A 26351-nucleotide genomic window follows, 5' to 3' on the forward strand; every position below is an offset into this window, starting at 1 on the left:
GGTCGGCGGCGTGAGGGGACGGCGGGGAGGGCGTTGCTGCTGCTGCTGCAGGGCCGCCCCCACCCGCCGGAGAAGCGAGGCGGGGAGAGGAGGAAGGAAGAAGCCGCCGCTGCTGCTGGAGGTGGTGGTGGCGGCGGTGGTGGTGCTGCTGCAGCCGCGGGCAGAGCCTCCCCCTCCCGCCGGGCCGGGCGGGGCGGGCTCCGGAGCCGAGATGTCTCAGGAGCGGCCCAAGTTCTACAGGCAGGAGCTGAACAAGACGGTGTGGGAGGTGCCCGAGCGGTACCAGAACCTCTCCCCGGTCGGCTCCGGGGCCTATGGCTCCGTCTGGTGAGTGCTGGCAGGGGACCGGGGGTGTGTGTGGGTGCAGGGTGGGGGTCACGTCAGGTTGCTGCCCACCCCTCGGCCCCCTCTCCGCCTGGAAACCTGGCCCGGCGTGCAGGGACCCGCGGTGGGATGCGTGCGGAGCGGGCACGGCGGGAGGAGAGCGGGGCTGGCTTGTCCGCCGGCCGTGCCCCTCTCCCCCAGCTTTTTACCCGTCTCCTGCAAGGAATGTTTTTCCTCCCGGTTTAAGAGCGGCACTGCTGGGAAGCCGCAGTCTTGGCTTTGGAATGCGTCGGGGATTGCACCACATGGCAGGTGGCACTAAAACATTTTTGCAGGGGAAGATAATCATGTCCCACCCCCCCCACCCCCCCGAATGATCTCATATAGACATATTTCACGGTGCCTTCTCGCAGTTAGTAGGTGGGGGGTGGAGAGGGATGGAGGCTGGCAAGTCCCCCTTAGCTGGCTTTGCAGAGCTAAGGGCCTGGCAGTTCTCGTCCCAGTTTCCTTCTGGACCTGAAGTGTAGATTGTATTTGAGGCTACTATATTTTAACCGGAATCTGTTGATAGGGAGAGAAAGTAGAGGGAGGGCTACCAGGGCTCTTTTTACATCCCAGACTTGTAACAGTGGGTTTACAAGTATTTCTTTTTTCTTGGCAGTAGTGTATCAACACAGGAAAACTTCTTTTATTGCTATAGAATGACAGAATTACTGCAGTATGCGCTGCATGGGAGAGTAAAGTCCTGCAGAAATACAGAGAGCTTGAAGATAAGAGTTCAGTTTTTAATGTTTACCTGGTAGGAGCAAAACATATGACAGGTTACACGTGCAAAATACAGTACGTCCTTAATTTGTAGTTTCTCTGCTGAAGTATGTTGCATTGTTAAACAGAAATTAACTGGCTTGCATACATTGTTTAATCTTAAAGACAAGGTTGCATTTGAATTGGTTTGACATCTAGACTTGAGCAGTCATGCAGTAGACCTGTATAGAAGTGTTCACAAACTACTGTGTCCTTCTACTAAGAAATGTCTTCCACACAAACATTCTGGGCTTTATTTCATGTTCTTTTATTCAGTGTCTAGACTGTGCCTTTGCCAAAAAGGTTGGACCAGGTGATCTGTGAGGTCTTTTCCAACCTGCTGTTCAGTGATGATTCTGTGATTCCTTGACTCTGTCCAGGTGTGACCTGAATTTTCAGATACAGGTGCATAATGATTACACAGCTGCTCTGTGGCTATATTTGAGCAGGCATGCATATTTTTTCATTAACATAATGTGCAAATTTATATCGAAAATATAATTTATGTTAAATCATAATGAGGGGATACATACTGCACTCTGCTAGTAAAGAAAAGGAGTTGTTTTGAATGTGCTGCAGTTTTAAAGAAAGTTATCAGCTGTTCTTAACCTGCTGCTATAAAATTGTTAATAAATTCAGCTTAAATAACATGCATTTCTTAAAAGTGCTGTGCCTCAACTATGCAAATGCTTGTATTTCATAAATGACAAAGGCTGGTCAATTCTAGTAGCAAGATTAACCAATGTACTTGCAGAGGTTTTTTAGAACAGATGGGTTTAGTTTGTTGAAGGAAGGGCCTCACTGCCATAGCTGATAAATACCCCTGTAAGTGCCACGGAGTTGTGTAACTCCCCAGATGTAATAGGAAATGAATCTTAGTGCCTTGTCCATTGTATTTTTAAGGTTGATCCTTTGCAGTCTACGTTCCTCTTATGTTTTCCCCCTCCCCACAATCTCAATTGTGCATGTAATACTTCCAAAGTTTGTTTTCACAACCAATAACTAGAGTTTGCATCATGAATTTCCTGTTTTGCTGTGTCAAAACTTTTAAAGATTGTGCAACTGTGTTCAGGCCAGATGAAACAATTTTTTATTGGAAACAATTTCAGCCATGTGGCATGTGAGTCTTTTTACAGTCTGTGCTAATGGCTTTCTGTATGTTCTTCTAAAAAGGTGTTTCAGAAAAGATTCGGTGATATAGCTTCTTCAAAAAGACTGGTGATATGGAGAAAGTATGTCAGAATTAAAAAAAAAAACCACCAACAAAACTACAAACAACCCCCCTTGCATTTATATGTAATTTTATTAAGCTGTGAATGATGATGCATAGTGTTTAGGCTGTTCCTGCAATGACTTGTTCTGTACTCTGTCCCTTTAGAAATTTTGCTTCCCAGTAAAAGGATACCTACTTTCATTTGGGACTTTGGTGTTCCTCTCTGTTGGGATAGTGAATTGCAGGGCTTTAACCACCCTTAAACTGAATGGTTAACTATATTTCCGTGTATGCCTACTGCATTATTATATTAGAATTTAATAAAATGCTCTGTTGTTTATTTTGTTGTCAAGATGAGGCATTTAAAAATGAGGAGTTTCTAGAAAGTGGGGGGCAAATAATAGAAAAGAAAGAAAGCAGAGTAATCATTTAGACTATGGAGCTGTCTGCTCTAGGCTGCTTTAAATGTCTAACGCGAGTATGACTCGGAACACCCTAATATAAGAACCTGACTTTATTTTGTAGTCAGTGGATGGAGAGAGACAGCAGGCAGCCTAAGGCACCCGAGGCACGTGCTTAAATTTAGAGCAAATAGTCCAGTGTTCTCTGAAGTATTGTGTGTAGTATTGGAAGAATGACATCCAAATGGCCAACTCTGGTATTTTTCAGGATCTGTTTTTAAAAAACTGCAAGTATGTGGAGATGCAGATAGGAACTCATTTCCAAAACTTCGAGAAACATTGATATGTATTATCAGATCGATCGTTGCTAAGTCACCTAACAATTGCTGTGACATCTGTTGTGTGAAATGCTGTTTCATTTATTCTTGCAACAGTTTTGTATATTCATACAACATAGTCTTTTGCATGAAAAAGATTTTGTAACCAGGTCTACACTAAAACACATGCAGGTTTCTGAAGTGTCAGTGTCTTAAGGAGGAGAGGGCTGAGATAATGCAGCGTTTTGCAGTGGGAAGTTGCTGAGTGGAGATGGGATTGATCAGTGACTCACAGTTTAGCTGCAGGATTGCTTCGTTTCTGGCGTGTGCTGGAGGGAAGTCTCAGCAAACGGCATTAGTTCAGCCAGCTCTAAGCTAAGCAAAGAGGTGTTTTGACAGTCTTTGTCATCAGTTTCCAAAATGCTGTGAAGGCAGACTTGGTATGCTCTTAGAGGAGTTTACCTCGTTCTTTTATTTTTTGCAGTGCTTCTTTGTGTGTTGTATCGATAGCTTTTGTAAAAGAAGGTTTTTGTTTTATTGCTTTGCAGGCTATCTGTATTGCCTTATTTAATTTGGAAAGGAATCAAACAGCCAAGATTTGCTCTTCCTCAGAATCCTGCAAAAGAATTTTTTTAGGGTTTTTTTGTTTGTAGACTGTCAGGTTATATAGCCCTTCCAAAACCTGTGATTTCTTCCTGTGTGAACCCACAGCTGTACCAACACAGACTCTGAATTTCCTGGGTGTTATGAAGATATTGAGATAATTCCCCTCTTTTTAAATGAACAGAGAAACACTATGGATTTAAGACATTTTAAAACATGAGACTCCAGAGGAAGTGAAGTAATGACCCTAAATACGACCTCTGTAACAGTTTCTCAGTGGATTCTTTTTGTTTTTTTTTAACCAGTCTGTGTCTTTAAGCTTATCAAAGTGTGCAGGTGCCTCCAGAGTAGATATGCACTTGGAGGGACAGGTGCCTGCTTCTCCAATAAGGTGTGGTAGATATGTGAGGAGTGATACGAAAAGAACTATAAAACTGAATGGGATGAAGCAGCCGTACAGGTAGGATTAGCAGAACACTTGTGAGGAAGGGGGAATTGAGTAGGAAAGATGGGCATGCACAGAAAAGCCATGGGCAGAGCTCTGAAAGCGAAGGTAAGTAGTTTGAACTTCATGGGAATTCTGTATATTAAGAAATTAAGTTAGTAGTTAGTGTGAGCACATCTGTCCTATAGGGAGATATTTTTTTTATTGCCACTTTCTTAGAAGCAGAAGCCAATGTAGCAGAGCAGAATAGGGTTTACAACTTTCTGCAGTGTGTTGGGAACATTGACAGGCATGTATATATAGCCTGAACTCAGAAGTGACTGGTGTTATTGATAAAACTGCCGGGTACTGAGAACTGTGTTTTTTCTGCCCATAACTAGGGGTGCATAAGCTAACTCCAAAGTTACCACTGAAGAGATTTGGTTAGCTTGAGTATTTGCATAGGTGCTAGCGATGAGCAGCATACCGTTTAGCAAAATAGTCTTTGCACAAAAATTAACATTCTGATCATCTAATGTTTAAAAAAATTGCACTCTTAAGTAGTTTTGTGTGTTCTTCAGTTCCTCAGGCTACTTTACATATTGCTTCTAAGAAGATGTAAGTTGAATCAGTGGGTAGGTTCTCTAAAATATTGTTTAATTCTAGCTTTTATGTTGTGGATTCAATTCAGGTTAGCTCAGAGCTGTAGTTTTAGCTCGTTTAGGCTGAGGTAGATGCAGTTCGTCTGCCATAGCACAATAGTATGCAAGAGGTTAAAAACGAGTGATAAATGCTGAATTTGTGCTGATCTTGTTTTAAAAGGGATTTAAAACTGTGGCTCATGCAATTTTTTCCCGATTGGGCGTTTTTAGCTGAATATGATCAGTGTAATGCAGCTGTTTTAAGTCGGTGGTGAAAGCCAGCTTAATGTTCTTTAAAACATTCTCCAACATGACAGCTGTTCTGTAGCTCTGTGTTCCCTACTCATGCAAACCATTAGGTGGTTATCTATATTGGCAGAAAATCACTCAGCACGCCTTTATCTTTAGGCACATAGTCTTTAGGCCTCAAATACGACTGAGCTTAGAATTCTTCTGACTTCAAGAGTAGCTCTAGATTGCGACTGTGCAGTAATACAAAATGTTCTTTCCCGGGCTTGTGCATAATGTCCTTGTGCTGGTGAAACAGTTTCTCGGTACTGCTGATTGCAATTCTCCTTGGAGGCTGTGCATCTACTACAGCAGACTTGATACAACCCCAAAAATCTTGTTAAGAAGAAGGTGAAATTAAATTTCCTTTGGACTCTGAAATAGCTAATATCATCTGGTGGCTCCGAAATCTTCTCTAAAGAGAATCTTGTGGGAACCAAGCGAGAAGTCTCGACTACGTAGCTGTGAAGGTGGTTAATATGCAGGGGATCCCCTTCTTTTCGAGATGAAAGTGATACTGATATATGCTGCCTTTTGTACCCAAAATGCTTGAAAGCTGGTAAAGGTTCATGACTAATTCACAGCAGCATGTGTTGAATTAGGATGACTAATCTTATTTTTGATCAAAGTCCTAGAAAACACCTTGAGTATCATTAAAATATTGTCATATAACCACAGCCTGAATTAGGTATGTTTGTATATTGCGAAACGGTGTATGTGAAGCTTTAAAAAAAAATAAAATTGAATTCTGTGTTTCATCAAGTGTTACAGCTTAAATATTGATATCCTGGTGGTGTGTGAAAACTTGCTGATTAGAAATCAAGGTTAAAAGATGAAGGCTTAATAGCTTATTTTGTCTGCCCAGGCTGAGTGAGGTGTACAGAAAGGATAACTCGTGTGCAAGTGGTTGATAATGGACATTCTTTAAGACAGGATGGTGTATACAGCTTGAGTACTTCAGCTCTGGCAGTGTGCTGCTCCTGTCTAGCTGTGTCTTTTCCAGAGAGCTCTTTCCACTGTGTATACAGGTGCCCCATTGTAGAGGAGGAGATGCTCTTCTTCCATCGTGCACAGTGGGTTTTTCCATTCTCTTGCAGGACCTGGGGGAGGGATTGCTGTTCGTAGGGTTGAGCTTGTATTTTGTTTCCTATTTCTCATAAACCTCATATAGCAAGTTCCTTGGAAAATGAGGAACTTTGCAAAAAGACTCCTTATATCAACTTAATTCCAGTTAGTTGCTTTAAAAATAAGTGACAACTAATTCACTTCAAACAGCTTCTTTGGCAGGGCTGGGGGGTGAGGGTTGTATGTGCAGTTGTGGGTTTGTTGTAGGACTACTTTTGTGATTGGTTTTGAAATTTCTGTTAGCTAGGCTGCTTCACGCTTTAGATTTATAAATGTGTAGCTTTCCTTTTCACTGGTTTTGTTTTTGAGTTTCTCAAGAACTAGTGCATACTCATTTTTAAATCAGGAGCTCGTCCTGAATCAAAATGCAGCAGGAAAATAAACAAATACTGTCCTTCTCCAACTTTATCAATTCCATACTTTCCCCTGTTTGTTATCTTGAATCAAGTGTAACCTTGATTTCACATCCTCTTTCTCATCCTCCTTCCTTTTTGACAAGCCAGAGCTGTTTTAGATAAGAACATCAAAGAGAAAAAAAGAGGGGTAATTTGGTTGAGAGTTAAAGACCTATGTTTCTTTAGTTCCTTGAGTATAAGCCCTGGAAGATTTTTATGCAGTTTGTCAGAAATTTAACATAGTTATTAATGTATTAAATTTTTGGTTGTTTCAGAAGTATCAGGCTTTTGCTTCTTAATATTATAAATAAGTTGTATAAAGACATACTTCAAAAGTTTATTTTTACAGTACGAAATATATTAAAAAAGCGTAATAAAGTTAACAAATAGGATGGAATTACTCTTTATGGATTCTAATATTTGTAAGAAGTTTCTGCTAAAGGGACAGGTTTTGGTAATGCACAGCAAAATATTCACATGCATTTTTGTATAACAGGACTTTACAATTAGATGTGACTTACTGAAAAAAATTCATTTTAGTTTCAATTGTGATTAACAACTGTTATAGTTGATTTTTTTAAGCACAGGCCTTGTGTTTTTGTATGGACGTAACATAAAGGATAGTATTTTGAGCATAGCCATTTGTGATGAACTGTGGTGTATGAAAATATGTTTAGGAATACAGGTAATATTTACAAGTACTCGTCTTCTCTCCAGAGTTTTATTGCCCTATTTATGTTTGAGAGCACCACTGGTTTTAGACAGAAAAGTCATAACCTTTTCTCTTTTTTTGAAAAAATTTCCTTTTACTGTGTGAAGAAGACTCATCTTTTAAACATATTCTGTAGAAACCAGCAGTTGTGTAAATATGTGGGGATTTTGAGTGGGTGTGCAGGCTGTGAACCAGGATACCTAGAAATTTTTACTGGAGAAATATTGTTGACTGTGACTCTGTGTCCAGATAGCTGCTATCAGGAGTTGCTAAGTGTGGATTTGAAGGTGTTGATAAAGAATATGTTTTGATAATTTGATTACTCTTTATTGTAGTTCTGCCTTTGACACAAAAACTTCGTTGCGTGTGGCTGTAAAGAAGCTGTCCCGACCATTTCAGTCTATCATCCATGCCAAAAGGACCTACCGAGAGCTACGGCTACTTAAGCACATGAAACACGAAAATGTAAGTTGAAGGACGTGGTGTGAAAAGTTGGTCTGAAGTTGATCTATCCATTGAGCATCCGTCATGATTGCATTTAAGGATCTTGTTGCATACCTTTTTTTCTAATACTAAATACAAAACTTGCAGTAGTCCAAGGGATTCTAGCTGTAGAAGACAATGCAGATTAAAAAACCAAACCCCAAGAAATACATAACCAATTTTGTGTTAAAAGATCTTGGTATTTCCTAGAGTAATCTGGAAATTACTGCTTAGCAGGTTCATGCTGTCTTAAGGATTTAGGACACAGGTGATAGCACGTACATTCTCCTGCACGCTTGCTGTAGTAAGCTGTAGTTTTTATGTTAAGTATATGTTTTAAAAAAGAAAATCTAAGCTTGTTTCTAGTGTCTCCTAGAGGGTTTTTCATACTTGTTTTGGCTTGCCTGCGTCAGAAGGGTGTGGAGTAGATGTTCACTAGATTTCTGTAGGTAAAACAGGGAGGAAAAAAGGGAGTGGAAATTGAATGGCTTTTCATACAAGCCATCCACTTAAATCATCAGCAGGGAAACAAAATAGGATGTGACAAATATTATGTTGAGCTTTTTTTGATATAACCTCCATTTTTTATAGAAAACAGGTGGTTGACCAGATCTTTGTGTTTGTGGCATTAACACACCAACATATTTATATTCCATGCTGTTTGGAGCAAATACTACATGCAGTGGAGCAAAAAGTCCTGTCCTCTGTAGAGCTGTCAGAATGTCAGCAGGAGAGGAGGGCTCTTGATTTCTGTTGTCCAAGCAAGCTCCCACTTAGCAGGAGGGAAATCTTGTTTTGGAAGCAAGCTGAGAAAACCTGGGACCTTTATCTGGCACTAAAAGCCAAACAAGCATAATTCCATTGTAAGGTTCTCCTTGGGTGGTCTGTTCAGAATTTCTTTTGTTGTGCAGTGGTGGTTGTGTGTGATGGCTTCAAACTACCTCGGTCAGTGGCTGGTATCCTCTAAATCTTCTTGGTGTTTTTAGTGTGGCCAGTGTAATTGGCACTTTTGAGACATGTACGTACCATTGTCAACAATTCTTCCTTAGTGCCTCTGTACGATACCATTGTCTCAACAGTAGGGGTAGCATCTGATCCTGCTTAATATCCATCCCCTGGAGTTTTTTCTGGACCTTTTCTCATAGCTGAGATACTCTCCAAACAAGAAAGCTTTGAATATCTGTTGCCAAATTAAAAAAACAAACCAAAACCAATGGTGTATCAATCCATTTTGTCTAAGCTAATAAAGTTAAACAATGAAAATTAGGTTGTGACTGGTGCTACAACAGTTCTGTGTTTGGCATTAATTGGTATTTTTGGATTAGTATTGTGAAGAACCTATGTAGCTTTGAGTAAAGGATAAAAGGAAGTGAAGTTGTTTATATATAGAAATACTTACTATCAGTTCATCTTACCATCATCTATCTGTGGGAAGTTTATCTAGGTTGTGGTTTAAAAATCCTGCAGATGCAGAGATGTTCAGAGCTGGTTCAGGCAGTATCTTGACTATTCAGGTCTCAGTTTGGAGGTAGAATGCTCGGTTTTACGTGGCACAGAACATGCCAGCAAATCTGGAAGGTATGGTAGTTTAAGAGGCTTGACTCAGAATGGTTTTCTATATCCTGTATCTAGCCTGGCTCATGATGATCTTGAGCAAATAAATGGACCTGCAGAGCACTGGAGTGTGTCTGCATTACATTTTCAAGTTCCAGGAGGTCTTGTTAGCGTGCATAAAGCACAATGCTGAGCAGATACAGGTTTGTTGTCATATGAAGACGTTAATAAGTTCTGTGACATGCTAAAATGCTGGGAGGGGAAAGCAAAAGATGAAGAGTTGGATTCTGAATTCACTGGTGTTCATGCTTCCATAGAAGCGAGTCAGTTATTCTGCAGCACATCACTGTATTTCTGAAGTCTAGATAGCAAAGTCAGTTTTTGTCTTTCCATGCTAAACTGGGTGGATAATGTTGAATTTTTCTGTAAACAACAATACAGAAGAGTCCACCAGAAAAGGAAACTGTAAGCACGAGAATTATTAATGCAGGATGGGTGTGAATGTTGTTTGAAGAACATGCCTGTCTAGAAATGGAATTGCCACAGTATATATCGGGGAGGCAGGGAAGTGTTTTTCTTTCCAGTTTCTTCAATAAAATGTAATCTATAATGTATAATATAGATTAGACAGAGACTTTTATTTCCTACCTACTTGCTCTCTTCCAAAAACATAGCCTAGGTTCCCCAAAGATACTGCCTTTAGGCAGAAAAACTAAAGACAGTATCTCAGTTGATTCTGACATCCTTGGCAAGTGTAAACAATGGGATAAAAAGGATGGTGTGAAGGGGAACAAGGGGATCCAGCTCTTGATTTTGTCTGCATGCTTGAGCCGTTACTGAAGTTGCTGAAATGTGTGTGATGCTTGTGTATCTGAGACAAGCGAGATGCTGACTTGAAAAGGGGAGTGTTTTGGAGGTGAATGAAGAAAACCTGTCTCTGTCTCACATTCATAAAATATTATTTGCTATTAAGAGAAGGAAAATAAGGTTTAAAAGCATGTTTCAGTGAAAAACAGACCAAACTTTATTGACCAGATAGAATATATTTTTTTTTAAATGCTGTAAATGACCTAGAAGTTAATTATGGGATAATAAGGTGTAGCTCTTCTTTTGCACAAAACACATGCATATCCTTTTACCCTCAAATAGTTCAGCTGTTAAACAAAAGGTGGAGTAGCTACTCTTTGGGCAGAAAATACAAATGACAGTGTGAAGCTGTCAAGTGTTTGTGAAAATTGGGTCCTCATTGCATTGCACTGTTTCCCTGACTACTTTTCTAGTGTCATCGTCATTATTCATTGCTTGTGTTATGGATCCTTGAATTTTTCTAGCCATTACACAAGTGAAACAAGTATAGTCTCCCAATTCTGATCTTAGGATCTAGTCAACAGTATAACTAAGAATTGAGCAGGAAGCAAACAGTTTTGCCTGGTGGTTGTTTTTTTTGTTTTTCTCATCCATTTACTTCCTGAACAAACTTTAGTTGATTTTGGAAATAAGATATTCTAACCCAGTGTTTACACCTGCTTTTTGTTATGGCTCCTGTTTGATGCTTTCAGTGGATGGCTGGTGTGCAAAGACAGCTGTACATTTTTAACCTTAATGGTTTTATTTTTTTTTACACAAGAATTGGAATGGTTTTTGCTGATCTTGCATGAATACTAATTTGTCTACGTCTGAATGATTCATGTAGCTGGAAATGAAACATCTATTGCAATGAGTAGTTTCTGTTCCACAAAGGATCTTAGTACCTATGAATGTATTTCACAGCTTTTTCACTTTACTGTTTTCTTTCTAGGTGATTGGCTTGTTGGATGTGTTCACCCCTGCCAAGTCCCTAGAAGAATTCAATGATGTGTAGGTAACTTCTCTGAAGACTGGAACAAAACATCTTTTGTATCTTCCTTACATCTCCCAGATTATTATAGAAATATTTGCCACCTTAATTTGTCTGCTGTCATTCCAAAAAATTCTGAATTCCGACAAAAAGATACTAGGACATCCTAAACTGTTGGACTCGTCAAACTTGTTCATTTGTGTTTTATTGACCAGTGCTGTAGGAATCAGCGTACTAATCTGCTATGTTTTTTAAAGCGTTGTGAACTATATTTCATTCAGCGACATGCTTTTGGACAGTCAGCCCTGCTACTGGAGCTTCGTAGGGAATTTTTATCTTAGTACTGCTGAAGGGATTGCTTCATAGCCTATGTGTTTCCTTTTGTTTGTAGGTACCTGGTGACACACCTTATGGGAGCAGATCTGAACAACATTGTGAAATGCCAGAAACTCACTGATGACCATGTGCAGTTCCTCATATACCAAATTCTTCGGGGACTGAAGGTACTTGCACCTGTCCTACCTGAATGTTGATGGCTCATCGACAGAGGTGGAAGTTCTTGATGAATGTCATATCCTCAGAGATTCATATGAGTACATAGTGGGGCTTCTGTAACTTTCCTAATGTATCATAGGATAACCTTTTACTATCGTTCTTTCACATCATACGTCTTTGGAGCTCTGTATCAGTAAAGTTGTATATCATTTAAAACTGTATTTTTATATGTTTCTGTGGGCAGAGTCTGGAATACCATGCTGCCCTCTAATCTGCTCAGACTATGAATCTTCCATTTCTTCAGTTTTGTTTACTTGTGTTGTTCCGTTCATAGTGGCAGTGCTGGGTGTTTCTAAGGAGAGACAAAGTGAAACACCTACCTGCTTGAAACCTGTAGACGCGCACTCAGTTCCTTCTGCAGACGAGCTGTAGCATTTGAATTGTGTGGGATGGGGTAGGGCAGTATTGTCTAGTGAAGAAATGAGAAGGAGGGTACTTGGACTGATATATAAAATTTGTCATCTTGCTTTGCAGTACATCCATTCAGCTGACATAATACACAGGGTAAGTATTTATCCTAAGATTGCTTCCTGTACTGAACAGATGTCTTTAAAAAAATGTAGCACAGAATCTTACAACATGGCACCTATAGAGACCAGGAGAAATTTTCTGAGAATTATTTTGGTTAAACAGTCAAAAGGTTAAACATGGGAGGTGGTTGTCAAGATGCTTAGTTTCTGTTCCTGCCTAAGTTTGACTGTATCTTTGTGAAATGCGTTCTCTATTTGTTAAATATACCTCTGCGGCGCTGGTGTTGTGATAAGCCTTTTATGCATTTTTGCTTATACATGACACCTGTGAGGACCACAGAAGAGATAGCTGACTCTGGGGTAAAATAATTTTCCTGAGTATGGGAAGCTGATATCTACAGCCAGTTACAATCTATTTTCTATCTGCATTTACATTTTTATCTACTTTGGACTTGTGAAACAACATATATACTAGTGTTAATGCTAATGTTTAATTTTTCAGGATTTAAAACCTAGTAACCTAGCTGTAAATGAAGACTGCGAGCTAAAGGTAACGTAATCACAAGGTCTGGTTGGTTTGACTGTGATTTGAGTGAATGCTGTGCAGATGTCCCTTGGAATTAAAGAGACAATAATTCCTTATGGCAATACTTTTGTGGCCCAAAGTAATAACATCCTTCCCAGCTGTAAAGGCTGTAAGGATGTTTTTTCTGTATTTTTTCCTGTTTTTTTAATGAATCATCATGAAAGTGAAGAGTTAACAAGTTTAGATCGGGTTAATTTTTTTAGAAGCAAGATATCCAGACATAATTCTGATTGTTGAGTCCTGTGCTGTTCTAGGCTAGTTTCTTTTAATGGGTTGTGAAATTCAGTTTCATAATCTGCTTTTGCAGCTGCAACACTTCTCCTTCACCCAATCCAATAACTTCCTAGTGGTTTGCTCTTAACTCGTTCGCATCATTCCACTGCAGTAGTTGTTAGATGTCTTTTCTATTCTGTAGATCCTGGATTTTGGCTTGGCCCGACACACAGATGATGAGATGACGGGGTATGTGGCTACCCGGTGGTACAGGGCTCCAGAGATCATGCTGAACTGGATGCATTACAACCAGACAGGTAATGCATTTAACTAACACAGTGCTTTTCAGTTCCTGACTTGTGGAAAAAGCGAGGTTGTCCTTTGTAGGTGCTCCTTTCCATTTGATTGCGTAAGTTGGCAGTGATGGTAACTACGCTTCAGTAAGGGTGATTAAAAGAAGGAAGGCATAGAATTAGTATTCGAACCACAGTCGACCAGACGTAAGCTAAGAATCGTTGTGATAGCATTCACGAGACTTCTTTAGGCTTGAACCTTTGAAACTGCAATCAGCAAAATACTGTCAGCACTTATCCCTTATTTTTCCTAGCACAGTGGTTTTTAAGGTGAGTGAAATGTATCTGGATGAGGAGAAAGTGTGTTTCTAGGCAGCTGCTGGAAACACGTTGAAGAATGTCTGGAGTTACGGTGTGAAGATATGCTAAAAAGTATATAAATCTCCATTCCTGTCCTCTCTTCTTAGCCAGTTCTTCGCAGTTTTATCTTCCTCACAGTTTCCAGTATCTTCTCAGCAACACACTGTGCTTCCCTACAATACTCCCAGATCAGGCACAGAGAAGAAAAGCAAAGGCGAAGAATAGTTCTTGTGCAGGAGAGGATATGGATCAAAGAAAATAATGTGTTACTATGATTTCATACTTCACTACTTTTTCTTCTTTTCTCTTCTCCTCTTGCATGTATATGGACTTGTCCTGTATCCGTAGTATTAACAGTTGGTGGTTGTTTGGGTAGAATTTACATGAGGCCATATGCAAGCTCATTCCTTAGAGCTGTCTTGAACAGGTTTCTTCCTCTTCGATTGCGTAGATTCCTCCCCAGCTCTGTGGTGTTCAGTGCATGTTACGCTCTGGAAGGAGATTTTGCGTGGTCTAGTGTTCCGTTACTTGGACCATTCTTAGACTATGTAGTTACTGAACGGTATCAGTTAGCTTGCAATGTTTCATCAATTGTTTCAATGCCATAAAGCTATTTAAGGGGAAAGTTGTTTCTACTTGTTGGATAGGGTGGTTCTATTAAGACTGTATTCTTCTGCATTACATTGTTTTGTTTATTTTATTTTGTTTAGTTGATATTTGGTCAGTGGGATGCATTATGGCTGAACTGTTGACTGGAAGAACGTTGTTCCCTGGTACAGACCGTATCCTTTAAAAGTAATATATTTTTTGAAATGGGAGTTAGAGATCTTCACTTTCACATACTTGACAAGAAAAGAAGTTCTGGGGTTGGTTGTGGGGGTGGGTTGGTTGGTTGTTAAATGAATGGCTTTTTGCTCACAGTGCGATGAGGTGAGTTCTTGGTTTTACTGCACATGAAACAATTATGGTGTGCAAGAAGGCAAATCTCTTTATTGTCTGTTAGCATCACTGGAATTACTGACATGTTTGTTTCTGGGAGTTACATTCCTTTAAGTTTATTTAAATTCATTGCTCTAAGAGTTTGTGGAAAATAACTGCATGGAGTAGGCTGTCTGCTAAGAATTCTCTCACGCTTCAGGTTTCTAGCAAATGTGAAGCATCCCTTCTGGCCTCTCTTCTGTATCCTGGTGGTATGCAGGGAAAGCAGTGGGTTTGCACATTCTTTAATGCCAAGGATCTCATTCCAAATAGCTCTGAAATGTTTAGGTTCTGCTTCCATGCTTGAGTGTAAACAGATTGAGCCTTCTTTTGCTGTATGCTTCTACTGATGTGAAAAATCAAGCTTGAATAACATCTTTTAAAAATTATTTTTTTGCTGCACCGAAGTGGGACAGGTAGGACACTGCCAAATTTATGAGAGTGCACTTCATGAGAGTTGCTTGCATTTTTCCCCAGGAAATTATAACAATCTGTGTCAAGTGTCAGTTCTACTTGCAGCTTTTGTTTGTTTGGCTGCACGATGTACAGCAGCAGTTTACTACTGGGAAGATTTTTCATTGCCTAGAAATTGGGCTTTATTTGCCAGAGGAAATTACATTGCCCACCATTTACCAAAGTTTATTCTTTCAACTGCAGTTTATTTCTTTTAATAACTTTTGTTAATAAATTATTAGTATTTGTATCCGTTAAGTCAAATATGTTAGCATTTGCTGAAAAGAAAACTAGTGTTAGAAGTGTTGGCCTGTATACTGCATTACTTCTGGAAAGCATCTGGATTCCAATACTCTTTGAGCAGGGGGGGAGGCTCTCATTCCAGTTTTGACAGTTTCACCTGCCTTTTCAGTGTGCTTTAACCCTTTTTTTCTGCCTGTCTCCATCTCATAATCTCTCTCCACATTTGTTGGACTTGCTGTACTTTACTGTTTAGTCATCTCTGCTATATTTTTCTGTTGTCAGAAACAGAACTAGAACAGCCACACAAAAGTGGTTTTGAAGCTAGAAAAAAGTTGCCATATTTCTGTCCGCTGATTTAGCACTTATAATTTGGTTTGGGCAGGTTTTTTAATTTCTTTTCAGGAAAAAATGAGAAATTGGTAATTGTTGATTCAAACAAAGCAGAAAGCTTTAAGCTGCTGTCATTATTTGACCCTAGTAACAGGGACACTTTAGATTTTTAAGAATCTTGATACTTGCAAATAAAATAGTTGCTGATAAGATTTGCAATATGTAAGAAATACTTTGTGATGGGTTCTTTATGAATTGAACAAAAGAGTTATCTTCCAAGCCTGAGAAGTTGTTTTTTCTCTAACACTGTTCTTAGCTGTGAATTGCAGCCAATAGTATCCACAATGCAAAATAAGGTTTACTTTTAGGATTGAAATTGTTTGCTTTGTCATATTAAGATACTTTACTAACTTTTATTTCCCAGCAGATGCTTGTGATTCATTTCCTTAAATGCTCAATTTCTTTCACAAATGGCAGTAACGCTTTTGAATTAAATTTGATTTTAAGAAAAATAAAGCCAAATCCTTTCCTTTTGTAGCTAAAACTTGGTAGTATTATAGTTATGGTTTGTATGTGATTCCCCGCTTTATGTAACCTATATGCTGATTGATCATGAGGTGAGAACTGTAAGGGGAACAGCGTTTGTGATCTTGTTTGTGCATGTAACATTTATCCAAGTCTCTGGAAAGGTACCAAGCTGTCAGCTTTCACTGCAGTTTTGCTGATATCTAAAGAGAGCAGCCAGGAGTGAGTTAACAATTGGTTCCAGCTTCTTCCTGTCTTGGAAGGTTCTTTGAAATCATTATATGCACGTGATTTTTGGAGCAAGTTTTAGGAATTTTCCAGATGTAGATCCTGTTGGGTGCTTCTGGCTGTTAGTAATTTCTTTGTACCTGCAGATTTGCTGAGGCCTCTGTTCCTCCTGTAGTGACATCATGCAATTGCTGACTTAGTGACTTCGCAATTAATATTAATATGCTTAATTCAAGGTATATTTACCATGCTTCTGGGAGCCAATGATACAGTATATCTAAATCCACTGCAGTTCTAGGGAATTTCCTTTGTAGTTGGAGGCAACGTGACGCTGTATTCCGTGTGTTTCAGGAAGCTGCAAACTGTTCCCATTTGACAACTGAAAATTTGACGTCATTCTTGCATTTTGGGCTCAAGATGTTGATTTTCTTAACTCTATAGCTTCACATTTCCAAAATTAAATAGATAGAAACAGAATAGGTAGTGCCTTCTCAGGACTGTCATCTTCCTGTTCAGATGGTTTGTTTGAAATGCTATTCCCTTTAACCCAGGTTGTAGCAGAAATGGTGTGAAGTTATTTACAGTCCATCAGATATTTCTTTATACAGCCTGGAGATGCATATATAACTTGTAAGGGGCTTCAGTACAGGCAAGCTGTACAGTTAATTTAATCTGGTAAGTAATAAATTTGTATTCTGAGATGATCTTCAATTCTGCCTATGGTGATTATGCCACTGATAATGCCAGATTTGGTTTTAAGTTCTGAAGGACTTAATCTTTAGAGGTTCTGAACATGGCTGTCATTGACATAAAGCAAGACTAAGTACTCTGAGGAAAAAACCCTATGATTAATATCTGCTTAACTCTGCAGGATTGTTATAGTATTCCTAACTTAAAACTGAGTGTAAGCTAATGGAGTTGTTGCTATTGTAATCAATGGATGGAAATACTTGGATGAAAGATGGATTTCTCATGCTGGTAAAACCTCTGCCAGGAGGCAGAGAAAGGGAGCAAGACTGTGGGAAAGACTAGCCAGAGACAAACAAATTGAGGTGATGAAAATCAGAGTCCTTTGGGCTCTTAATGAGAGGCATAGCTAGAGGCTTTCCTTTTGGTATTACCCTGTCTTATGCCAAGATTAGTTTCTGTTAAACATGTATATTCTTCATTTTTTTTTTACAGCTCTTGTAATGTGAATGATACATACAAATAAGTAGGAAAGTTGACTTTAAGTTTGACAATTTGACTTGCATAAAATGATATAAAGTACAAATAAGAATATCTTGAATGTTTCGTACTAGTTTAGCCAATTTTCTGATTCTGTATGTTTTGAGTTGACTGTATTCCCTTTAAACTCTGAAGAATGTGTTTATTACTATTTTTATTCAGTAGTAAAAGACTTCTATGGTAACTAACCAGTCTGAAATTACATATTCTTCTGATACATCTTACTCTTGCTTGTGGTGGCAGCTAAAACAACTTCTGAACTTTGCTTTGCCTGGATACGCTCTTACAGTCTTGTGGTGCCTGCTGCTGGTGGTGATGGCAGGTTGTTTTCTGACTGTTAGAAATCAGTGAGACTCATCAGCTGTTGGAAGTACGTCGGTGATGGCATTTGGGGTTTGCATGCTGTGCTCTCCTTCTCCATGCACATGTGGGGTTTTTTTCTTTTGCTTTGTATTTACTAAGTTTTTTTTTTCCTGTCTCTTAATTGCTTTATGGCTCATTTCTCTGGGATGTGGTAGGCCCTGTAGTTAAATGAATGGTGTAATTCAGCAAGTTGGAGATGGCAGGCCTAAAACTGGAGGCAGGGCTGGGGTTTGGTGTGCTTATGGCAGGGCTGGTTACACGTTCTGTGTTTTCTTTGGTTTATCTGAAAAGTCACTGAAGCGTATTACACAACTATCTTCCAGTAGCAATTTTCCCTGGGAAAAGAACTGACAGCAAACTGGGCAGTGCTATTGTTGGCACACCTGGTGCACGCGATATTAAATACCTTTAAAAGAATTTAAATATTTAAACTGAGGTATGGCATGTGACTTCTGAGGCAGCGTGTCAGCAGTCTGATTTGCACCACTGTTTCTTGCACAAGAATGAGTGAAAGATGTAAGGGCTGTTTTAAACGGCACTGAAGAAAAGCCAATTTAATTGAGCTAATTGCGGTTAGTATAGCACCTTCTGCTAATTCTCCTACACCAGTGGATATACTGATTTCATTTTAAGCGTTGACAATTAGGAGTCGGCAATTCAGCAGCTAAGCTAAATTCTACTAGATACATTAGGTGGGAGTTGGCCAAGCAACTTGAGAAGTGAGAAATTAGTTCAGCTGTTCTGACAAAGTACTATTTCGAAGGCTTTTAATTCATTTCATATGTAAAACTTAAGACCAAAGTTTACATCAAAAGATAAATGTTTCAGTGAAGTACTGGTGATTTCCTTCAATAGGCAGTTTGTGCCAGTATTACAGGAACTCCAAGGCATTTTTAAAAAAACAGGAGACACTTTTTGAAGTTCGTGTAGTACTCAAAAGATATTCTGTCAAGGATTTGTAACTGTATCTTAAAACATCAGGAAGGCATTGATCCCTGAAAAAACATTGTCTAGTAAGTAGGCTACTTTTATTGGAAGGAAAGTGTGTGACTAGTTCAATATAATTTTAAGAGCAAATATAAACTTTACAGACAGTCTTAAAATCCTTAGTAGGTTTTGAAGGGCAGCATGGTGGATAATTCAGAGAAGAAGGGAGATTATTCTTTTAATGGTTTTGAAAAGGTAGCTTGTGTCTCTTTACTATCTTGAGGTTTTTGACATAAAACTGTCTTTAGTGGATTTTTTGTCCTCAAGTATATGTCTTGTCATTTATGCTTTGTTAAAGAGGACAGCTGAGGGTGGTACGTGGCCTGGTGGAAGCTCTGTTCTGGATAACACTATTTGCATCTGCGATGTTATGTCTTGTGAGCTTTTTACACAGAGATTCTAATTCTGAGCTCGTATTATGTTTCTCTCCACCACTGTAGCAGGTCTGTAGGCAGAAGGGAGATGCAGGTGCTTTGGCCTCCCCTCATGCTGGCTGCAGGGGAGCTGGCAGGGCCAGCACCCTCTGCCAGCTGCGGCGCCCCACCTGCTCTGGGCCTGGGACACGTGCACCCCCTGCTCAGGTGGAGGGATGCTGTAGGTCGTGAGCAGGGTCCAGACACTTTCTTGCTTTCTAAGTTTTAGAAGTGCCTGAATTACCTTGGAAGGTGTTCACAAAAGGCCTGACTTTTTTTAATATTAGTGCTAAACTTTTCAGCCTTCTGCTTAACTTCATCTGTCACTAACACAACCTAATCCTGCTGACTGCTGCTACTTTGGTGTGGGGCCTGAGAGGGTGAAGTGAGCATGTGAACTGATCCTTTGCCAGTGGGGCAAAAGCTTTGACTTCTGCTCCTTGATAGTTAAGGATGCAGTGACTGATTCGATGCATGTGGTGTATCTGTAGACAAGTTGTTCAATCTGTCTGATATGGACAGAGCTGGTATTCGATTGTAAACGAGAGGAATGAATATGGTTTGCTCAAAACAGCTTTTCAGTCGAGGCCTTGGCAGGCATTAACTCTAAACATTAATAGGCTGATATATCGCACTTTTCATTTTGATGTGTCCCAGCATTTTCCTTTATGGTCCATCATTAGATATTGATCAGTTGAAGCTCATTTTGAGACTCGTTGGAACCCCAGGGCCTGAGCTTTTGAAGAAAATCTCCTCAGAGTCTGTGAGTTTACACTTTGATTGTAATATCTGCCCTTTCGGAAGTCCCAAGTTTGTATGTTGCCCTCCTCTAGTCTATCTGTAGTATGTGTTGGGATTTATTTTCTGTTATTTTTCTTCCTTTGTCATTCTTCACTCTTGGATGGCTTTGAGTTCTTACGCTGTGTGTATCTGCTATTTATTCCTCTTACCTCTGCCTGTGGTATGATTTTCTTCCTCCCATATTCTCATTTTACTGCTTCGTGACTTTTCTTTCAGTTTGTGGGTTTATACTTCGTGATACATTGTATGATCAGATGCTGCTGGGGAAGTATTTTTCACAGCTAAGAGCTTGAGGCTCGTCGCAATTATTATTTCTCCAGATTGCCCACCCAGGGATCTTTCTTAACAGGAGCAAGTGTGTTATCCTCTTAACACACTCAGTCCCTTCTGTAGTATGATTAATTTCTGTAACGCTACTGCTACCAGCTTTGTTTTTGTAGCACAAAATCCAAAATACCTTTTAGGTGCTTTTGTGGCAGCTGTTTCCAGAGCACACAGTGTAATGTAGTCTGCTGAGAATATAACTAACTGTGCTGCGTATTTAAAGGGCCCTTTTATCAAGGTAATAGCACAAAGCTTTTTACAGTCTCCTTTTTTTAAAGGGTGACCTCTTTCAGCCACACTGCCTTTTTCTATATTGTTCTATTCTTGAATTGTGAACTTCTGCAAAGACAGTATTAAATGGCATTTCCTTTTACCTGTTTCTGAAGGTGACGTGCATAAAAGTTAGAGCAAGTGTTGCCCTAACGATACGGATTAACAAGTTATTGCATAGTGAGCCATCAGCTTCCGTAGGAGTAACTAGCAGCATACTTTAGCAAGTCACTCTGCTGTTTCTGATACGTAATAGAGGATCAGCGTGGTGGAGAGTGATGATAAGATTATTTTCTACTGCAGCTTATGTTCTTTTTCAGGTAACAGTGGTAAATGCGAAACGCGAAGTTAGTCTTGAATTACATTTGATGAAGGTAGACATGTGGTGCAAGTTGGAATCAGTTGGCCAACTTGCTGAATATTGCAGTGGTTTAAAAACCATGGCATGTTCTGCCCTTCGAAAGGTTGGAACTGAATAATGCAGGTTTGCTTTGAGTGCCCTGTGACCTGACCTGAAGGGTAGTCCCCTATTTGAAGTACAGGGGATTAGCAAGAGAGATAAGCTTAAAGGTTGACTAGGTTAAGCAAAAGATTAGTTTGCATACGTAAGATTGAGCGAGTCTTTTTTTTTTTTTTTAACATTGCACAATAAAAAGAATCATTGCTCTTAGCCAGGTCCAAAGCAAGAGTCTGTTTAAAAAAAATTAATAAAATACTGTTTCTGCCTTTTTTTTTTTCATTGTATGGAGATAGCAAAAGTACTAAGTGAGGGCCTTTAGTGTGTCACTGTAACAAATACTGGTTTTCTGCTGCATTACTTTACACTGTTACTTTCTCTGTTCACTGACATCCACTAACTCTTTCTTATGCAATGCTAATGTTTTGCTAATTTTGCATTTATTGCCTTCTGTCACCTCGCCCACATACCAAAGTGCATTCAAAGCTGTTTAGGAGGAGGTGTCAGCTGTGAGCCGATTTCACTTTGCACCACAAGGAATTTAAGTACTTTCTATGCAGCAAGGAAAAAAGCTGGTAACCAGTGCAGAGGATACAATTTTTGTTTCTGTTTTAATTTTTGTTCATTTTCCTGAGGCTGTATGTAGCTGCAGCAGCCTTGGAAAATTTTTAAGTAGCAGCTTCGGCCAAAGGAAACGTCTGCTCTGGTGGCGTAAAACTGTTGGGAAATGTGAACACAACTGTGTTGGAGTGTAATGCAGCTTATGGCGGACAGAAATATTTTCTGTACTGACACTGTTACCAACTGATCAGTAATGCTTCATTGTTCTAAGTGTTCACCAGTGCATTTGCTAAACTTTTCACAAGTATTTGAAAAAAATTAGTAGACCCTGCCTGTATGGCTTTTACCTTGTGGTTTGCAGAAGAGATGCTTTGTATGCAGCTGTTTTCTGTTTAAAATGATTTTTGCACTGTTTTTAACAAAGCCCTTGACGTGGCACTTAAGATATTAACCAGCTTCAGCAGATCATGCGTCTGACGGGAACACCCCCTGCATATCTCATTAACAGGATGCCCAGCCATGAGGTGAGATCTGAGCAGATGAGGGGGGTTTGCAGGGCAGGTCTTCACTTGCAGTGTTTGCTGTACTTCTATAAATGATATGCTCGCATGTGGCATGGGGTGGGCAATTAACTATCTGCTTTTGAGCAAGATCTTTGTACTAAATGAAGACTTGAGGTTTGGGCAGTGCGTACTCAACCACAGGCTTCTGAGGCTCAGGAGAGCCTGGATGTGAGTTGGTTTTGCATTGTGCGCCACGTTGCGTGGCTTACCGACGGACACCACAGGGCACACAGCCTTAGCAGGACTCTGAGGCAGGCAGCTCTTGCAGCACCTCTTTGCTTTTCAGTCTTGCATGAACCCCCAAGGAATGTCAGCTCTTCCTCTGCTGTCTTGAGTGGCCTTTAGTTGGGAAGGGATAATGCTGAGGGCTTAGTATCAGAATCAATAAGGAGAAGGTAAAGGAAGGAAACAGACCATAATAACCAGTGCTTCAGGATGATTGAAATGTACTTTGTCTTGGCGACTGGCTCGTATTATACTTCAACCAAGCATTTATTTCCACAGGCAAGGAACTACATTCAGTCTCTGTCTTACATGCCGAAAATGAACTTTGAAAATGTGTTTATTGGTGCCAATCCACTAGGTAAGGCTTGCTTTTTAAATGTTGTGCTCTCTCTGAAGCTGAAGCTAGCATGTCCTGGGACACAGGTTTTCCCAAGGTTTTGTTTTGACTGCAGAAGTAGTTCAGAACGGAGCTACATACCGTTTTTAAAGTTTACAAAGGATGTGTGGGCTGAGGGTATAAGAGGAAGAAATTGTGGGTGATGGGTGGGTCCTGAGAAACTACAGATTCCTCTTATACATTGGGCTTTTATGAGCTTACAATTTAGAGTACGGTGTCACACAGCTCACTATGTAAAATCCTTTCTCTTCTGTTTCGGTGCTTTTGCAGCTGTGGACTTGCTAGAGAAGATGTTGGTACTGGATACAGACAAACGTATTACTGCAGCAGAAGCGCTGGCTCACGCCTACTTTGCTCAGTATCACGACCCGGACGATGAACCAGTGGCAGACCCCTATGACCAGTCTTTTGAAAGCAGAGAACTTGAGATTGAAGAATGGAAAAGTGAGTTTGAGGGGCGGGAGGGAGAGCCAACCTGCTGCCCTTGCTGTCGGTTCCATCAGCTGCGGTTCAACTAAGCCGTGCTAGTTAGAGGCACAAAAGAAACTGATAAAAACATGGGCATCCTGTTCTTTCTGAGATCCTTACACCGAGCAAATATGTTGTGTGCTGTGCAGGCAATTAGCATAGTCCCTGGTAACTAATTACTATGAGCATATAAATATGTAGATGACATAGTTGCTCATGTGTTTATGTTTTCAGACTTACATCTCAACACTCTGGAAGTATCTTTTACTGCGTATGTTAATCTCCAAGAGTGGTGTAACCATTCTTCTTAAACCATGTTTTTTGTTTAAAAGTGTGTTAGAACCTTTAAGATTGTTGCAGGTTTTCTTGCATGAGGGATGTCTTCAGTGCTACCATTACGTTTCTGTCATGCTTTTCCCACCAGGCCTGACTTATGATGAAGTAATCAGCTTTGTGCCACCACCGCTTGACCAAGAGGAGATGGAATCCTGAGAAACTGCCCTCTTCTGTTCGTCCCACTTCACTGTGAGGGGAAGGCCTTTTTCATAGGGACTCTCCAATTATCGTTCAAGTGCCTCGTCACAACAATATTCTCCTTGGTGGAGGGGTTTTGTGTGTGTTGAATTGGGGAGGGTGGGGGGAGGGAAGAAAGCTGAGTCTATGTAAACATGCTGCATGCTCTCTTGTATTCTGTGTACAGCCTGGGGCGAGCCTCTGACCTGTGCTGACTGCTCTTCAGTCCTTCCAGAGTAACAGTGCTCAGCCAGTTTGTGCTGCTGGGGCAAGGTGGGGAAGTTGACCTTTAAAGTTTGGTTACAATCGTTGCCATTTATCAATTCTTCTACAACTGAGTAACCTCAAAATAATGCAAATTGTTTTATAGGCTTAGAGAGTCCTCTGTTTTCTTCAGGACTAAAGGTGGGGTTAAGGGATGTCCTTGTTCAGTGCCAGATGGCTGATTTACGTCCAGATCTTCCTGGTACAGCAGAATGTACAGGCCTTCTAATGTCTGATTCTTGGAACATGAAAAGGTTTTGTTTGAAACTGTAAATATGTTCGTGCCTTAAATGAATGGGGAGAGAGGGGAAAGGAAGTCTGGAGTGGAAATTCTGACCCACTGTTTTTCTGGGTGAAGGCTCCCAGATAGCCAGGCGTGAACTCTGTGTAATAGGGAAGTAATTTTCTGAGGCAGCAGCCTCTATCCCTGGATTGAGTATTCCTGTATCTTTCCCTCTTCCCCTCCTCTCGTTCTGAGGCTTCCCAGCACTAGTCTGCAGGAGACAGAGGCTGGAGGAGGTTCTTGCTAGCCACACATTGTGTATTTTGTTCCTTAAAAGGTGGGGTGGTTTTGCATGTCATAGCTGTATGTGCATGTAGAGCTGCTTGATTTTTGTCATTACTTTTTGGGGATGGCACTGGGGCAGTTCAGTTGTCAGTGAACTATTTTACTGAGTACCTCAGCCAGTGCCGTGAAGTCACAGCATCCTTCCTCTTGTGCTGCAGCTCGTTGTGAAATAACTGCCATTCTGGAGGCTTTGATGAGGAAAGGATCAAATATACGGCATAGAAACATGCACCTTTTTCTTTGTTCTGACCTTCTGGTTTCAAGGGAGGAGAGCGTGGGATGGAGGGTTTCTTGTGAGATCAAATGTTAAAAAAAAAAAAAAAATAGTTCTTGAAAGAAACAACCATGGCATCTTGTGCCAGAACTTAAGTTATTTCCTGAAAATAATCTTTTTAGAAGTATTGGAATCCAAAGCAAAGAAATAAGCATGCATAAAACCACAATCTCCCTTTCACTGTCTGTATCTATAAATATAAATATTTATATATATGAAACTAACATTTACTAGAGGATTTTTTTACCCTCTCAGATAAGAGCTTCTTGGCTGTTTTTTTAGCAGGTTGATCTCTGCCTGAGGAGACATGAAAAGGGAGTATGTTTGAATACAAACATGGTTCAGATGTTTTGTATTTTCTAGGACTCTGCATGAGTGAAATGCCCAGAGTTAGAGACTGGCAGGAGGGAGGTTTCGCAGCATGTTTGTGTGCTAGAAACGCACCCGGGGAGCTCAGGAGCCCATCTTAGGACTTGTGGAGGAGGCTTTTTTTTTAGATGCTTATTTGTTGCAGGCATCCTGTGTGGGCAGCGTACCTGTGTATGTGAGGAGAAAGGCTTTTGCAGTATTTTGTGTTCTTGTTACCTATGGGATGGAGAGGAACTGTTCATAGTGTTTCTACCCCGTGGTTGAAGAGGTGGCACAAAGGGATGGGACACGGATGACAAAGCCATTGATTCTTCCTAGGCTACTTTCCAGTGATCTGTTCAGGTCAAACACTTAATAAAGGTCAGGGGTGAGATGAAGAGAGCAGTTCTTTTGTGCTCTGGGATAAAACTCTCCTCGGCCCGAAAAAGTCAAGACAGAAGACCTCCCTTTTCTGCTGGACCAGCAGTCCAGGTATTCAAATGAAAATGTAGATATACTATGTAAACCTACAGCAAGATTATTTTTATCAGCCGTTTTATGTGTAGATGCTACAGTGTGATTTCATGCGGAAATATTGCTAAAGATTTTTAAAAATATAGATGTTGTGTGTGCGTGTGTGTGTGTCTGTGCGTGAGTGGGAATGTTTCATTCGGAGTCCGTGCTCTAACGGGAGCCCACGTGGCATGCACTCCCTACCTTCAGTGCAATGCTGTTCAGCTGCCTGCAGACTGGGCAGGAGGACGCGCTTCAAAGAAAAGAGATCTGCTATTTTGTTTCTATCCATGAATTTTGCTGTAATTGGTTATGCCAGATAAGATGTCACGATACCACTGGTTAAAAATAAAACCTATTTTTCAGATTTACTGCGCTGATGGTACTTCTAGCACTAAAGGGTTGGGTTTAGCCCAGTGTGAGTCTCTCCCTCGTGTTGTGGGGGACCCTCCATGTGGCC

The 26351-nt window shown here is 40.3% G+C and overlaps 1 protein-coding gene across 2 annotated transcripts; it reads left to right on the forward strand.

Moving 5' to 3' along the window:
* Window positions 1-27: 27 nt before the first annotated feature.
* On the forward strand, window positions 28-26258 carry MAPK14 (mitogen-activated protein kinase 14). Of its 2 annotated transcripts, none has more exons than XM_040616715.1 (12): window positions 28-327; window positions 7583-7712; window positions 11083-11141; window positions 11513-11624; window positions 12151-12180; window positions 12649-12696; window positions 13148-13262; window positions 14309-14380; window positions 20029-20108; window positions 22826-22904; window positions 23214-23387; window positions 23836-26258. In XM_040616715.1, the coding sequence occupies exons 1-12, from the start codon at window positions 212-214 to the stop codon at window positions 23901-23903; spliced, it is 1083 nt and encodes a 360-aa protein (XP_040472649.1). In that variant the 5' UTR covers window positions 28-211; the 3' UTR covers window positions 23904-26258. The 2 variants fall into 2 exon arrangements, with proteins under 2 accessions (XP_040472649.1, XP_040472650.1); XM_040616716.1 differs by lacking the exon at window positions 20029-20108 and adding an exon at window positions 22203-22282.
* The last annotated feature ends 93 nt before the right edge of the window (window positions 26259-26351 follow it).

The sequence above is a fragment of the Falco naumanni genome, chromosome 17 (genome assembly GCF_017639655.2).
Source record: "Falco naumanni isolate bFalNau1 chromosome 17, bFalNau1.pat, whole genome shotgun sequence".
Classification (NCBI taxonomy): Eukaryota; Metazoa; Chordata; class Aves; order Falconiformes; family Falconidae; genus Falco; species Falco naumanni.

Excerpts from the sequence above, each read along its gene's own strand:
- MAPK14 (XM_040616715.1), top strand. The coding sequence starts at position 212 with ATGTCTCAGGAGCGGCCCAAGTTCTACAGGCAGGAGCTGAACAAGACG. Across the intron at positions 7,713-11,082 it reads AGCACATGAAACACGAAAAT|GTGATTGGCTTGTTGGATGT; the intron begins GTAAGTTGAAGG and ends TTTTCTTTCTAG. Across the intron at positions 14,381-20,028 it reads GTTGTTCCCTGGTACAGACC|ATATTGATCAGTTGAAGCTC; the intron begins GTATCCTTTAAA and ends GTCCATCATTAG.